Source organism: Mugil cephalus, chromosome 5 (genome assembly GCF_022458985.1).
Source record: "Mugil cephalus isolate CIBA_MC_2020 chromosome 5, CIBA_Mcephalus_1.1, whole genome shotgun sequence".
Classification (NCBI taxonomy): domain Eukaryota; kingdom Metazoa; phylum Chordata; class Actinopteri; order Mugiliformes; family Mugilidae; genus Mugil; species Mugil cephalus.
Window position 1 is genome coordinate 14,966,197 of NC_061774.1, and position 16,105 is coordinate 14,982,301.

The 16,105-nt window shown below is 46.8% G+C and overlaps 1 protein-coding gene across 1 annotated transcript; it reads left to right on the forward strand.

Annotated features, from left to right (window-relative positions):
• Positions 1–11,688: 11,688 nt before the first annotated feature.
• On the forward strand, positions 11,689–15,794 carry egr1 (early growth response 1). The gene is made up of 2 exons (XM_047585121.1): positions 11,689–12,406; positions 13,156–15,794. The coding sequence occupies exons 1-2, from the start codon at positions 12,196–12,198 to the stop codon at positions 14,481–14,483; spliced, it is 1,539 nt and encodes a 512-aa protein (XP_047441077.1). The 5' UTR covers positions 11,689–12,195; the 3' UTR covers positions 14,484–15,794.
• The last annotated feature ends 311 nt before the right edge of the window (positions 15,795–16,105 follow it).

Consider the following 16,105-nt stretch of genomic DNA (forward strand, 5'->3'; position numbering starts at 1 on the left):
AATGCACCACAGCCCGGGATGATCACATGAACGGATCCTCTCAGAAAATAGACAAGCTCACACCTGACGGAGTCCCGCCGCATAGTTTTGACGCAGGCGGCGTCATTGATCAGTTAACTGGCTTAGACGATTACTTTGGCTAAAAGTGTGCCACAAATGAAAACACAGCTTACGTCTGCTCGTACCCTAAACATCGCTCCATACAAAAGGACAACATTGCCTAACCGCAGGTCGGTCACCTTCCCCAGAAGTCATCTTTAAGGAACTGAAACATCTGCCACCTCATAGGCTGTCGCATTTAGTGTCATATGTCAACGCGTAAAAATAGAACACAAATGGTTATTTTAATTTTGTGTGTGGCTCATGACTTGTACGAAAGAAATAGGGAACTAGGGAACACGTTATTGTTACTAGTGAGTAGGAAACAAACGCAGGCAGCGAATGGAAAATGCAAAAGAAATACATGAAAGAGAAACCAGTCTCTAACGATCCAAAGTAAAGAAAAAAACTTGAAAGAGACCAGGGAGGAGGAGGCATGACTAGAGCAGCGAAACGTTCCTGAATACACTCAGATCATGTCCAAGAATTTATCAGTAAGGAAACGGTAGTATCAATACCAGCCCCTTTTATCTGGAGCAGCTCCTCTCTCCGCGCTCTGCCTTTTGTGTCAAGGGTGTGTGAGGCCTCGACTGAACCCGCCGCTGTGAACTGGCACCGAATGATCAGTATCAGCGCTGCCGAGATTGTGGGGGGTTGAGAAAGAGCCCAGAGGACTTGGACTGCGGCCAGGGCCAGAGCGGCTTTTGCTCGGGATAAAGTTACACGCTGCTCCCTGCGACTGTCAGTCTGGCCGGGAGCAGAGGCCAGCGGTGGGACAATTACCCGGGCAGTGCCGAGTCATGTTGGTCAAAGTCTGGTCCGCGTCCATGTGGGTGCAAGTTGAGCCGCGCGCGCTCGGGGCCTCACAGCACATTTACGACGCGCACACTGTTGTGAATTAACACATAATGGGCCGCGTTGAAGTTTATTGTCCTCTTTCTCTTTTTCTGCTATCACACACTCTCGTTTATTACAATGCTGACTGTTCGTCCCCAGCTCACGCCCTTCCACTAATGTGAGCATAGCCTGACGTAAGGTCGATGTGGCGGGACTTTGGAGAAAGGAGATTAGCCATTATTGTCACTGGTGAAAACGAGCCAAAGGGGCTTCTATAAATAGGCAGATTTACTCCACCCCGCTACACAGAGCTCGGCTGGAGATCAAGCTTGGCAGAGTGCAACTTTAAGGCTAGGGTCAGTGTGTTACTATGGCGACACGGCCACGGCAATAGGTGTGTGTGTGTGTGTGCTGGGGGAGTATGTGAATGTTGAACGTGTGTGTGTGTGTGTGTGTGTTGGTGCCCCCTCCTCTTCCCCACATACTCCGGTCCTGTGTCTCTCCCAGCAGCAGCGGCAGCAGCAGCGGCGGCAGCCAGTATCCCAGCCCCTGCTGAGAGAGAGAGCATGTTGGGTAACAGCAGTCTGGAGTTCCCCTGGACTCACTCCAGACCTCCTCTCCCTTCCCTCCAGCTTCTCTCCCACAGTCATTCCCTCCTGCTCCCCTCTCACCCACCCACCCACTTCCCCTTCTCCCGCTGGCTCGCTCTCTTTGGAGCGATACGGGTTTGTGTGTTTGAGTGGACGTGGTCGACCGTTCCCAGCAGCCCATACGTTACAACTACTGGTTTATTTGTACTCCTCACAGCGGATCATCACCCTTTGGCGTTTTTGGGGATTTCAGCAGCAGCCTTCCTCGGAAAACTGCCCTTGGACCAGTTTTCCACTAACCCCTGCGGGTTCAGCTTCCCTATTAAACCATTATGTAGAACTGGTCCCAGATCAGTGTCTGCTGCCTCAGCACATCTTGACACATCTGCTCTGACTCATTTTCTCTGGTTCCCCATTCTGAAAATGAGAAATGAAGCCAGCTTTCAAAACAATTTGTGCCTATTTGTGGCTCCAGCCAAGCCCAGTCACAATACCATCATCAACACAATCGTCATCATCACCATCACAGCAGCAAATGTCAAGGAATGGATGATGAAACATCCATCATCCATTGGGAGGGGAGGAGGAGGGGGGATGGGGGGGGGGATTGGGGGGGGTTGTCAAGGTGGGCAGCCGTTTTCAAAAACCCCTTCAAAGACATTTACAGTAACTTACCATGATTCAGAAGGAATTTACCTGTTTATTGATCTAAAAGGTCAACTCTTTGCTTAATTAGTACATCTACAGTCGGATTTTTCACGCTGCACAGTTACATAGAAGCGCATATCCTCTAACTGCCAGATCTCAAACACACACACACACACACACACACACAAAAAATAAAATAAAAAAAATCCAGAGATGGAATGATGACACATAATGAGAAAAAGTAGGTGGATGAATGCGAAAGATATCAACAAGGCAGCGCAACTTTTGAGATGGCCTGTCTTAGCATGTTTACCTGCACCCACTTCATTCAGTGCTTAGCCTTCGTGCCAGAGGAACAAGCTGCTGCACGCCTCTGCCGCAAAGGCACACAACAATAACTTACCCTGCTTTGCACCCTGCGTTGACAAAGCACAGCGTCACAGTTTCCGCAAACCTCTCCTTCCAATTTTGCATCACCTTGCATGTGAAAAAAAAACAAAAAATGTCAGTGTGCTGGTAACCCAACAGGTTCACACACGGGGCTTTAGAAAGCGGATTTAGCTTTATAGGTTACACACATTAAAATAAAGTAGAGTGCAGTGAACTAGAGACCTTTTTTTTTTCTTTCTGGCTTGTTTCTCATCCCTTTAAATTCCCTAGTCTTAGAGTTAATTGTATTATTATCCATATTCATGACAAAAACAGAATGTGTGTGAGTGGTTATAAAAACAACATGCAAGAAATAAAAGGCAAATATGAGACATGAGCAAATTCACAGACCCGTCTAGCAACTGATGACGTCAACACAGTCTGGTTCAAGAATATTTAATGTTTACATGATTATAAAGATATAAACAGCTTTATTATGTGGTCACAGTCGGTCATCAGAGGGTAAAACCAGAGATGTGGGCTATATTAGACTGAGCAGATAAGTGACTCAAATTAGACTAGAGATGTTTTATTTGTCTGGCCGGCCTTAAACAAGACCACAGAGTCTGGGATGTCTGAGCCACAGGCACTGAATGAGAACGAAACACAGACAACTTCCTCTTTCCACCCATCAGCCGCAGTACTCTCCGTTTCTGCCTTTTTTCTTCCTTTCACTCTGTCGTTTCTCCGACTGAGCCCAGCGTTATCACGGAGCATCACGGAGCAAAGGATGTGACGTCACTTCCTGTTTGGTTTTCAGCTGCACAGCCAGAGACTACAGAAGCGGCAGCTTGCTGACAGCTGTGAGCGAGGCTGGAAACATGCAAATAAACAGGGTCAAAGGTTAGCGCTTGCTGATTGTAAGTGTTTGTAAGCCCTCACAGCTGCTTTTAAAAGCCACATTAGAATCACTTTTTTTGTTGTTGTCGCTTTTGCTCGGTATGTGGATCACCTTGGGCTTGTTATTTTTCTGAGTAACCCTTGTACAGATGTCTTCAAATCTAACCACAGAGGGTGAGATCTTTGGTGGAATCACAACCTGCAAGCCCAGCTGAATCGAGGACAATGCTCTTTCTTATTTACTGTATATTATATATATATCCTGTATTATATCTCCTGCCAAAAAGAGCGGCAGTAAGAAAACTGCAACTCCTTTGGCTCATCATCTGTCGTTAGTTGAGAGTCTCCTGGTGACAGACAGGCAGGCGCTGTGACACCCAGCCCTGGTAATAGAAGGCAATTATAAGCCCTGGCGAGAGCTGTGGCAATGGGGAAAACTTTTATACAGCCCCCCTCCTGGGGCGCTGACATGCAGACACACTGAAATTAATTGCTACAAAACATCAGACGGGCTTGACGCACACATGCACATAGTCGAACTCCTGGAAAGGAGAAGGATGAAACAATACACATCATGCGACGCTGCATTGATGCTCATGAGGAGGAAGAAGAAGAAAGAAAAGGAGGCAAAGAGAAGCAGCGAAAAAACAAGTAGATCCCTTCCAACAAATCATGTTTTCATCTAAATAAAGAAGCCAAAGACAATAGACTCGGGTACCTTGGAGACCAGGAGGACTATTTCTCCATGGCAACCAGTGTGGTGTGTGACAATGCCGCAGTGCGAGGGTTTGAACTGCTAAAGCTGTCTGGGAATGCAGAGATAGATGGGGAGAGCGAGAGCGAGAGAAACTCAGAGAGTGAGACCCACGGAGGGCTGTCGGTGTGCTCGTAATGAGAACACACACTGTCACAATCCCACTGCGAGAAAAATGGAAGTTCATGACTTACCGACTCACGTTATTTTCTTTCTTTGACTCTTTAAGTCAATACAAAGCGAAATCCTTTTCCTAACTAAATTATGACACGGAGCCTGTTTATGTTTCCAACTGTGCGAATCCAAATATCCTCATATGTAAACATTTCTCTGGTGTTGCTATGGAGTTGTTCCCCTGTTTGGCTGTTAGAAAAAGCAGCACCATGTGGCCTTCGTACAAGATTTATTTTAATTGTGTGGAGTATTGTGGCCAAGAGGGTGTCGGGCTACGTGCTGGGTGTGTGCCGTCGGCACACTTGTGGATACATGTACTCATGTCGGCCCTGGGATACGACCATGTGTGTAAGTGGGTGTTTGCGTTGAAAATGCCACGTGCATAGCGTGTTTGGATAGCAAGACAAACACAAATAAAGGAACGTGTTGGTGTGTGTCTTTGCTGCAACCTGTGGTAATGCTCTTGTTGAAAGGTGGGCCATAAAGGTAGTATAAACTTTTTACTTCCTGTTTGATTACTCCTTCGCATACACGCTTTAAATGCCCTGATTAGACTGAGATTATTGTTAATCTTGACTTTAGCTGAGACTTTTTTTTTTTGAGGTTCAGACGAGGGCTACCGCATTTCCACTGACTGTGTGCTACTGCAAGTTTCAACACCATCCTCGCCCATTTCTCCTTGTCAGCATGGCCCGACAACCATCAACATGCAATCTCCTTTGTGTGTCTTTATTTTTATTTGCAGTGCGCTTTATAGAAATTCATTACACTGTCTCCGCCAGCGTAGGCAGAAAAACATTCCCTCGGCTCAGCTGAACTCTCACCCTCCTTTAATGTAAACACTGCTCACCAGTCACGTTTCCCCCATTAAGGTAAATGCCTGCATTATGTATGAATCTAGACTCCTTAATCCAGTTGCACCATTAACCTGCACGCCCTGCCGTTTCCGAGGACTTCCTAGAGTACAGAGTAAGAGCTACAACCCTGACCCTATTAATTAGTAATAGATAATCTAAAATGAAAGCATGAGTACAAATTAGACGCTGGTTATAATTAGTCAAGATGTTTTATTGTCTGAGTTTGAGTTTGCAGGATTTCGCCCGGTGAATCTTCGGCCCAGGTGACCCAAAGTGACATTCGGCCCTCGAGGCTGAACTCCTGAAAAACTCATCGTCCCATAAGCCAAATGCTTCTGACAGTTATTCATTTATTCATTCTCCCCTCCATCCATTTCTTGTTTGTGTTCCTTTTCTCCTCAGAAGCACGGGATGAGTGTAGCGGTTATTGTTGCTACTCGCCTTGTCTGTCTCCCTCGTCAGCCGTCATGCCTGTTGACGTACGGCACTCTGAGTTAAATGATTATCGTATGATTGTAAAGGGTTGCGGGGCTTTTCTGATGGAGACCTGTCTCCCCAGCCCTGTAGGCTATCCCACATCGGCAGTCTCCAGCTGCGGCGGGGGGAGGGGGAGGGCGGGAGGGGAGGGGGTAAGGAGTGATAGGGGCTTACCTGAATCAACCTGTCGTACCTGCCCTCAGGCCCACCTGTCAACAACCCACTAACAGTCGCTTTCTCTTTCACTCTCTGTCGCTTTCTGGCTCTTCGTTTCCATCACTTCCTCTTGCTTCTGTATCTCTTCTTACCCATTTATCTCCCTGCCTCTCTCTCGCTCCCTGCACCTTCACTTTACTTCTTCGGCGACACTACAAAACAAATAACTCTCACCTGGGCGAATGTGTCTCTCTCCGACTGTCATTTTCACTTCACCGCAAGTTATTGGAAACAGCCTCGACCATCGGACACGGGGAGACTATTTGTCTTGGCACCTTCTGATTTGACTCAAAACTCAAATAAACTCTGGAGAACGGCTTAAAGGTTTGTGTGTGCCTTACCTGTTTGTATAACGCCAGGTCCACACAGGTCATCCTTTGAGAGGCGGGGTGATTTGAGGTTAAGTTTACCAAATTTTCAATAGCTCAGGGTATGTGTTTATTCTTCTTGGTCCATAAAGGAAAAGATAAAAACCAAACTAGCTCCCCTTTCTTGCCATTCTCTCAATAAACGTCAAGGGCCAAGGAGTGAGCCGGGTGATGCCGTGACTGTCTGACGCAATAATAAACCCACGCTACATAAAGCTGCTCTTCCACAGAAACAGATGTGGACTGGCAGAGCTCGGTGTGACTGTGGACTAAAGCAAAGTTTAAACGCCTGAGAAAAATCTGAAGACTGCAGCGAGATGAAAAGTGGTCTGCGCGCCTGGGTGTTTTCCGTCTGCTCTACGTATGAACGTAGTCACACCCGAATGCGTCCGTGAAAGACAACAAACCGGTTGCCTCTCAGTCTGGACGCTGAGGCCACATCTCTCTGCCTCCCTCGCTGTCTGTCCCTCTGCTCGCATGAAGACGTAAGCAGCGAGAGCAGCGGTTCCAGTTTATTCAATCAGCCAAAGAGAGTTTTGACCTGCTGCAACGCGGCTCAACATCCAGGCAACTCTGGAGTAAACTTAAAACCGATGTGGTCTGGCCTGGGCCTGATTTCTTCCTCCACGAAGACATGACACGAGTCGGGTTAAATATTAAACAAGTTAAACAAACAAAAACAGTTCTGCTTCACATATTATTCTCCTGCGTCTCTCAGTGTAATGCTATGTGTAGCTGAAGCTTTGAGAAGAAACATCTAGAACACAAAAAGGACAGTGTTTTCCTCTGAACCATGGTAGATGCAGTAAAGATTGAAATAAAAGGAAAATAGATGTTTGCGGTAGATGCCGTCCTCAGGAAATCCTCTTCAGTTTTATCTCAGGTACAATTTGCATCAAGTGAAATCAGCCACACTTCATCTCTTACCACGCAGAACCAGCACAACGGCCTCCTTTACTTATCTGAAATTGTCTTTTAAGATATACTTTTTAATCCAGAAGGATATCCCTAATCAATAAATACTTATAAATAAATAGCGGCGAAGACGATGTACATGGAGCTGACCTCTTTTTGAGTAACATCAGTCAACACTATGAGGTCGCCCACAGATTATGCCGTACACAGTTCACAGACAGAAACAGTGTTTTGTGGCAACCTTTAAATGTTACCCGTTGCTGAACTGCAAATGCTGCATGGTGTGGGGAAGCCCCCGTCTTTCAGAGCGCAACCAGTGACTCATCTGGAGCTGAGAAGGTTGGGGGTCAGATCTTTTGTCACAAGCATCAAACAAACAGGCTGGGGGACTTGGTGAGTCACTTCTCCTAGGGGATGTGATGGGGCCAGTTTGGGGTGGGCTTTGTGTTGTGTTAGGTAATTGTCTCTCTGTCACCTACCTACCTTCAGGAGGCAACAACGGGGAGATAAGCAGATAGAGCGGCTATTCGATGCCGCTGCTCTGTTTCCATGTGATATGCTAACACCAAAGCTGTCTCACTGCCTGGGGGGTAATATGACAGGGAGCGATGCCTGCAGTGACTGTGAAGTGAAAGCAGATTGTTTTTCAAACGTCACTGGGGCCTAAAGCTTTAGTAGGTCAGCTCCCGCAGTAAAAGAAAACTTGTGATCTTATAATCGCGCGCTGCTAACACAAGGCCTGCATTCCACACTGGCATTCCTCTGAAAAGAGGAGAGGAGGAGAAAAAAAAAGTGCTTTAGAGCAGCAACAGGTGGCGTGCTGTAATCTTCTGCTTTGTATCGTCACAGGCTGTGTTAGATTTCATTAAGTGAGCCAAGGTTTATGATGACTGGAGTCAAAAGTGTCAAGTATTTAAACAGACGTGCAGCACTTCCCTAACACCATTTTCCACAATCCCATTAGATCCATTTGGCTTTTCATGCACGTCAATTTTTTTTTTTTTGCAACGCCTTTAATGCTTCTCAGAGACTGTATCCCTCTCGTGCCCGTTCAACTTTTTCCAGGCCATCTCACTGTGCGTGCAAAAGGTCAGGTCACACACTCCTGCCGGCGTCACTTGGGAGAAACCGGGAGAAAAAAAATGACATTTATCAAATGGCCTGCTATCATGTTCTCCGCTTCTCTCCCCATCACTACATGACTATGGGCTAATATTCAACCTGTCACTCTGCCCGATACGATCAGGCCTCTGCTCTTCTCGTATTTAATTATCAACTCTCGCTGTGTGCAACACATCCAGGCCACGTTTAATTTTTATCATATTAAAATCCACAACTCTCACCCTTTCCCTTCTGGTGAGGCAAAACCGTGAACGTCACAGTCTGTGCTCCATAATAACCAGGTCCTCTTCGTCTCTGATTACATTTTCCCTCCCTCCCATCGCCTCTGCCACATTATGTAACATGCAGGCTTTGGTAACTGTCATCACACACCTTCTAATCTTGGCCCATCATGGGAGAGCACCATGCGGAACACACCTGTATGCTAATGGGGAGGGATTGCACCACCGCTCAGTGTGGGCGGCCCTGTTAGGTGAGGAGGTGTGATGGCAGAGCGGGAGTGTCTGCCTGTACGTCTGTCCTGTCTCCCTGACTGACTGCCTGGCACTGGCTGCTGACAAATGCCAACACAAAGCTTGGTATTTGCTCCCACGTAGAATATGTGGGTGTGAGGATTCTCTCTCGGTCTATTTTCTATTTTTCTGTGACTTTCTCTCACCCTTCCTTCCCACCTTCTTCATCTCTGTTTCTCATCCTGCCTCCAATTCTTCAATATCTCGGTCTCTTTGCTCTCTCTCTCCCCACTCCTTGTATTGTTCTGTTCCAGCTCCTCTTCTCTCTTCCACCTTCTATCTTTTTTTGGCTTTCCCATCTACTTCCTCGTCTTTTTTTTTGTGGCAGATTGGGGCATGATTAAATATTAACAAGTCCTCGTGCAGGGTGTGTTTGTGTGTCTGAACAGGGGCGTGGTGGCTGCGTAGGTAATGGGAGAGCCTTTCTTTTTTCCTCGCCGGCTGGCAGAGCGTTGGAGTTTCATCAGGCGAGGACTCCTCTGGCTGGTTTGTGTGGGCAGCAATGGGGAACACACCGAGGAAAACAAACCGGCTGACCCAAACACACACACACGCACACACAAACATGCAACAGCGTGCACATATCAAAAGCATCTACATCCACACGCAGGCTAATTCTCCTTCTCCTGCCCTTACAGCATCTGGCTTCCACCCCCTCCGTGCATCAGAGTGAAGGGAGGCCCAAACAGCCACTGTGAACTGTTTATCATCTTTATTACTTTATTACTTTTCTGAGAGTTTTCCCTAACCTGATTTTATTACATTGTCATCAGATGATGAGTTCCCTCATCTGCGCACTCTGCTTTTTCTTCTTTGCTTTGCCACAAATTTATCGACCCGAGTAACTGATGCAGACAGGAGTTTAGGTTCGGTATTATCACCTCTCCAAACAGAAACACTCGTTTTTGTAACTCACCATCATTATATCCTGTCCTCTGGTCTTTTCCCCCCCTGAAGTAATAGGGCCGTGGAGGCGTAGCATCCCTCTTTGCAGAAGAACGAAATGTTAATCCAAATTTTAACAGTCTGCGAGCAGTGGGAGCATCCGTTTCCTCGTGAAATGCCAGCCCCTGTGCAGTGCCACATGCCTTCAAAAGTTATTAGGTTTGATCATTTTCTACGTATGGCATCTGTACGCATAAACAACATTACACATTCTCCAGCTGTGCCTTCTACTCCAGGTTTATTTGGATTGTGTGAGGGAGCCTCTGCTCCAGATCATCCATAATATATGACAGGATTCTACTATCAGTCTAATGGGGGTAAACAGAGACATTTGCCAGAGGCTGACTGGGAAATGCCAGGGACAGCATGCAGTCCAGTAAAGACCAAACGTCTAGAGTGTGCACCAGATTTATATTGTTGCGTTTTGTTTTCTTGCCATATAAATCGACCCAGTCAATTTGTCTATCTCGGTCTATCTATCTCCCGTTATATGCGGGTGACACCTGTAGATGAAGGGCAGCTTAAACACGGTCTTAGGGGCTTTGTTCGGTAATGAGTAGACCTTGAGTCTAAGTCATATTATATCTGGAGAAAGCGGAGTCTTGCATAGACGCCCTCTCTAAGGCACCGGCAGCACCTCTTTTCTCTCCGCCTCTCCTCCCCTCTCTCGGGCCACCTCAACATCCCCTACCCACGATATTTCCCAATGAGGTTGCTCGCATATAGATCCAGTCAGCAGCCAGGGAAACACATTGATTTCCCGTCAGCGTCCACCGAGGAGTGCTGGCGCGCCAGCCGAAGCTGGAGCAGCCGGGGGAACATCGGTATCCCGCAGGCGTCCTGGCAGCTGTGCGCAGCGTTGTTAATGCGGCCCATTAGGTCGCTGAGTGGCAGAGAGATTCCCTGAATATTGAGCCGGGGACACCCCTCAATTAGACAGATCGCCCCGCACCTCGTCTGCATACGCGGCAATCTGTTCTCATTAATCAATGACACATAGCCGAGAGAGATGGAAAGTTAATTTAGAGGAAGTTTGCTAGGCTACCATCCAACAGAGTTTGCACAGTCTTCTATTTCTTGGTCCATGGGCTTAGAAATACCCTCACCCTTACCATGGTTAATTATTTATATGGGCCCATAATGATAAGCCCTTTGGAGAAGTGTGCGGAAATGCAATTTACTATATGAACGTTACACAAGTCTGAAATGTCTATTTTAATCGCTTTAGCCATCTTTATGTGTGACACAAATTAAACAGAACTGAACTGGTGGTTAGATTATAATCGCAGCGCACAGAGCGTCTCAAATGTTCAAACGTGAACGCGGCCAAGTTAAAGCGGCTCCCTTTTCTGCACGAAGTTCTCACATTTGTCTTCAGCTCAGCCGGAGCATATGCTTTAAAACAGACAGACAGGATTCTGTTGCTGACATTAGTTATTGTGAGCGCTGGACATGATTTGCACTCCAGTCTCTCATTCACTGCCAAGCCGCGATCAGCTCTGCCTCAGGAAGTTCCAAATAAGGACAGGGAAATGGAAACCCACCGGAATAGGTCCTTATGTAGTCACGACCTTATATGGCACGGCGGAGCCGGGCTTTCCGGCAGCGGCGCAGCCTGCTGCACAGATGGGAAATCCAAATCAAATCTATGTGGCGACGGGGAGAGCGAAAGAATTATGCTGCTGTCGGACGGAGCTGTTCTGCTATGAAGACACATTGATTCTGGACAGAGGAAGAGCAGCACTGTCTTCGCAATTTACTGCGAGAGCTTAATATAAAGTCTCTCCACTCTGCTTTCCCCCCAGGCCAGCGTCATGTGTCCTCCACTGCAGTGCCTAAATATGGGCTTCCTCTGCTCCAAATATGGACATCTACGTCACAGCAAGAGGATATATAAGCAGCGGGGAAACCTCTCAGCTCAGAGAGAGCCCTGAGAGCCCACAAGAGCAACTGTTAGAGCAGAGATAGATAGACAAACACATAGAACTCCCGAACTGAGAAATATCACACCAAAAGTGAAAAGTCAATTCAAAACAACATCCATCCGAGAAGGTCAAAACCTGATTGGATGAATAATTTATACAAAAATCAAGGTTGATTTGTTGATCAATTTTGATGAATCTTAGGGAATGAGTAATAAGGACACATTTGATTTCTTCTGAAAAAACAAGTGGATTTTTACTCATCTCTGAGAGAAAAGGAAGACTGCAGGACCACCGGAAAACAAGACTTACGGAGAGAGACAACATTACCTTCCACGGCATCAGCAGAAGTGTGCAACGCTCCCTGAGCTGGGCTAAGTGACTCCCTCCACCTGTGAGGCACTGCTCTGCCAGCGTGCACCCAGCCTCCCTGCACTCCACAGCAGCCGCCAGCGCAGCCTCAGCCCTGCAGCTTCAGCACCAGCAGAGGATGGCTGCAGCCAAGACCGAGATGATCCTCCCAGCCCTGCAGATCTCAGAGCCCCTGAGCTTCCCTCACTCCCCCATGGATAACTACCCCAAGCTGGAGGAGGTGATGATGCTCAGCACGGCAGGGACCCCCTTCCTCACTGCCTCCGCACCCGAAGGCGCAGGCTTTGGATCCGGGGATCCAGGAGACCAGTATGATCACCTTGCTGGAGGTAAGAATTTGCTTCTTTTGCCTCTGATTTTCTGTGCTACATATAAATACTGAACTTAAGCTATAAACCAAGGAAATAGTTTATTGAAACAAAAAGCTGTACAACTAATGTCCTATTATTCACGGTTATAAACAATTGCTTATTTACAACTGAAAAAGATTTGACAGATTTTTAGTTACAAGTCTATGGCAAATAAATTAGATGTTTACTTGAGTGGACACAATGAAGATTAATAATAATAATAAAAAAAAAATACATCACTTACTTAACACCAATTTTCTAACAGCTGTAAATCCATGTTGAATTTGTGAGGGTTCAGACATTGCTCAGTCACTGCATGCTCCTAGACACTCCTACAGCTCAATTCAATTGCATTCCTAAAACCAGCTGAACTGCAGTTTCGGTAATCAATTGCCTCTGGCTCTGTGATGGGTTTTAAGAATCTGCGCGTCTCAGTGTGTGCGTGTGCTTGTGCAAGACAGGAAGACAGAAAATGAAAGAAAGCTCGAGAGAGTGTGAGCATATGAAAGCATGAGTCTGAAAGCTTAAACGGCAACTTTTTGCGGGGCTGTAGCGGAGACAAAACATTGAGTCGAAAGTTGGAGGGTGTTTCTGTGCGTGGGCATCTGACTGATCGGTTACAGAAGAGAGGAGTGACACGCTGTCCACTGCTCTGCCCCCCCCCCCCCCTCCTCCTCCCTGTATTGACAGTTTGATTAATGTCTCTGCTTTCTCTGTGCTTTCTGCAGATACGTTACCTGATATCCCCTTCAACTGTGAGAAGCCAGTGGGCGAGCCAACTTACTCCACCCAGAGGCTGCCCCCCATATCTTACACAGGCCGCTTCACCCTGGAGCCGGCGACCACCTGCAGCAATAGCCTCTGGGCAGAGCCCATCCTGGGTCTGTTCACTGGTCTCATGGGCAATGTTGCACCCACCTCCAGCTCTTCCTCCGCGGCCTCACAGACCACCTCGTCCTCCTCTTCATCCGTCCCGTCCTCCTCCACTTCCTCCTCTTCTACCTCCTCCTCATCTCAGAACTCGAGCCTCAGTTCCTCAATCCACCACAGCGAGCCCAACCCGATCTACTCAGCCGCCCCGACCTACTCCAGCCCCAACTCTGACATCTTCCCAGACCAGGGCCAGGCTTTCCCCGGCTCAGCAGGAACAGTGCAGTATCCACCCCCTGCCTACCCCAACGGCAAGACCTGCGGCACAAGCTTCCCTGTGCCCATGATTCCTGACTACCTCTTCCCTCAGCAGCAGGGAGAGATCAGCCTGGTGCCCCCTGACCAAAAGCCCTTCCAGAGTCAGTCGAGCCAGCCTTCCCTTACTCCTCTGTCCACCATCAAGGCCTTTGCCACCCAGACTGGTTCTCAGGACTTAAAGAATGTCTACCAGTCCCAGCTCATTAAGCCCAGCCGCATGCGTAAGTACCCAACACGGCCAAGCAAGACGCCCCCTCACGAGAGGCCCTACGCGTGCCCAGTGGAGACCTGCGACCGTCGCTTCTCCCGGTCCGACGAGCTGACACGTCACATCCGCATCCACACAGGTCAGAAACCCTTCCAGTGTCGCATCTGCATGCGCAACTTCAGCCGCAGCGACCACTTGACAACGCACATCCGCACTCACACCGGCGAGAAGCCCTTCGCCTGCGAGATCTGCGGACGCAAGTTCGCCCGCAGCGACGAGAGGAAAAGGCACACAAAGATCCACCTAAGACAGAAGGACAAGAAAGCGGAGAAAGTAGGAGCAGTGGCGGTAACAGCAGCGCCGGTGTCAGTCGCTTCACCTGCCTCCAGCTACCCCTCTCCCATCACTTCCTACCCCTCGCCGGTGTCCTCTTACCCGTCTCCGGTCACCTCCTGCTACTCCTCTCCCATCCACACGTCCTATCCATCTCCTTCCATCGCCACGACCTACCCATCCGTGTCCATGTCCAGCACCTTTCAGTCCCAGGTCGCCTCTTCCTTCCCTTCCTCGGTGGCATCCAACATCTACAGCTCCCCGGTGCCCACCCCGATGTCAGACATGCAGACCACCCTCTCCCCAAGGACAATTGAAATCTGCTAAAAAAGAAAAAAAAAAAAAAGAGCAAAGAGAAGAACTTTTTTTAGTCCGCACTTCTCCTTCCTCAAGGTTTTTTGAGGGGAAAGAAATCAGCATCAAAAGGACTTTGTTTTTCCCCTCTAAAAAGCACTTTTCTGCTCCCTGTGCAGTGTTAGGTGAATCTTGAGATTTACCTGAAAGAGAGAAAAAGACACATGTCAAGGACTGGGCAAAGACAATAGAAGATGAAAAGGGATTTTTTTCTGTCTCTGTAAAACAAATGCAGCACTTCAAATGCATAAGGGACTCAAGAGATACAGAGCAGAAAACGGCACTGGCAGGTCTTTGCTATTAGGTACACACAAACCAAGAGACAAACAGATTGCCAGCAGTTGTGGTGCTGAGGCACGTTCGCCCTTGCAGGCACTCACACAGTACTAAAGACTTTGAATGATATACATAAGCTATCATATATGTATATTGTACATGTGCCATGTTTCGTTTTTATCATTCTTTGGTACCACTGATGTGAACAATTATTTGCATATTTGCATTGTATTATTTGAAGTGAGCAGGGCCATATTTTCTACATACTTTCTCTATTATGTAGTGATGATGCTGTGATATGTTTTAACATTGTTTGAAAAAAAAAAGCACTTAAGTATTCAAGCATGAGTAAGAGTGATGTTAGTTTCTGTTTGTAAATATCATCCACTGGTACTATCTCTTTCTCTCTTTCTCACATGTGACATATCGCTTGGTTATATGGAAAAACAGAGAAAAGAAAAAAACATTTCAAAAAAAAAACAACAACAACAACAACAACAAAAAAAAAACCCTAAACAAGACAAACGCTCCCGTTATTTGGTGCCTTTTGTGAAGCCTTGCTGATGTTGTGACTCGGCCGAGCGCGAGAGACGATGCACTGCATCTCGCCTTAAGGGTTGAGGGAATATTTTTGTTACAGAATGTAAGTCATACTCAGAGGGAGGAAGAGGGACGAGCTACGGGCACCGCTTCATTTTATCAGAATGTAAGCAAAAAAGGATAAAAATTATAAAGTATATTTTTGTAAAACTTATGTGTAAATATCCACATCTTCAAGAGCTGGAATGTTGAAGTTACCTACTGAGTAGGCATGGGATTTTTTTGTATGTTAAATACATGCAGTTCATTATTTTGTGGTTATCTTTATTTTGTATTTGTGTTTGTTAAAACAAGTGACTGTTTCTGGCTTCTAAACACATTGAATGCGCTTAACTGCCAATGGGATATTTGGTGTACAAGATATCCTCCCAGAAATGAAATATAAATAAAAATATGAATATATATGTACATGCGTTTTCATATTTTATTGTATTACTTGTGTGTTATTAGATATTTAAGCGTGTGTTTTTCGTAGAGAGACACTTCCATCACATTTCCATCCCGTCATTTCATCATGCACATTCCTCACACTTGAATATCGTAAATTCAGTCGTCTCACATATTAATTGTATGCAGATTATCAGGGGATTCGCGCCATGGCGGCTTCACAGAACGCTTCCGTTTAATTTAAGAAAAAAAATCTGCACAGGGCAATCTTAAGGAAACTCTTCATTTTGATCACTTTTCCTCAGCTAAACCCTGCATTAACGATAACAGTA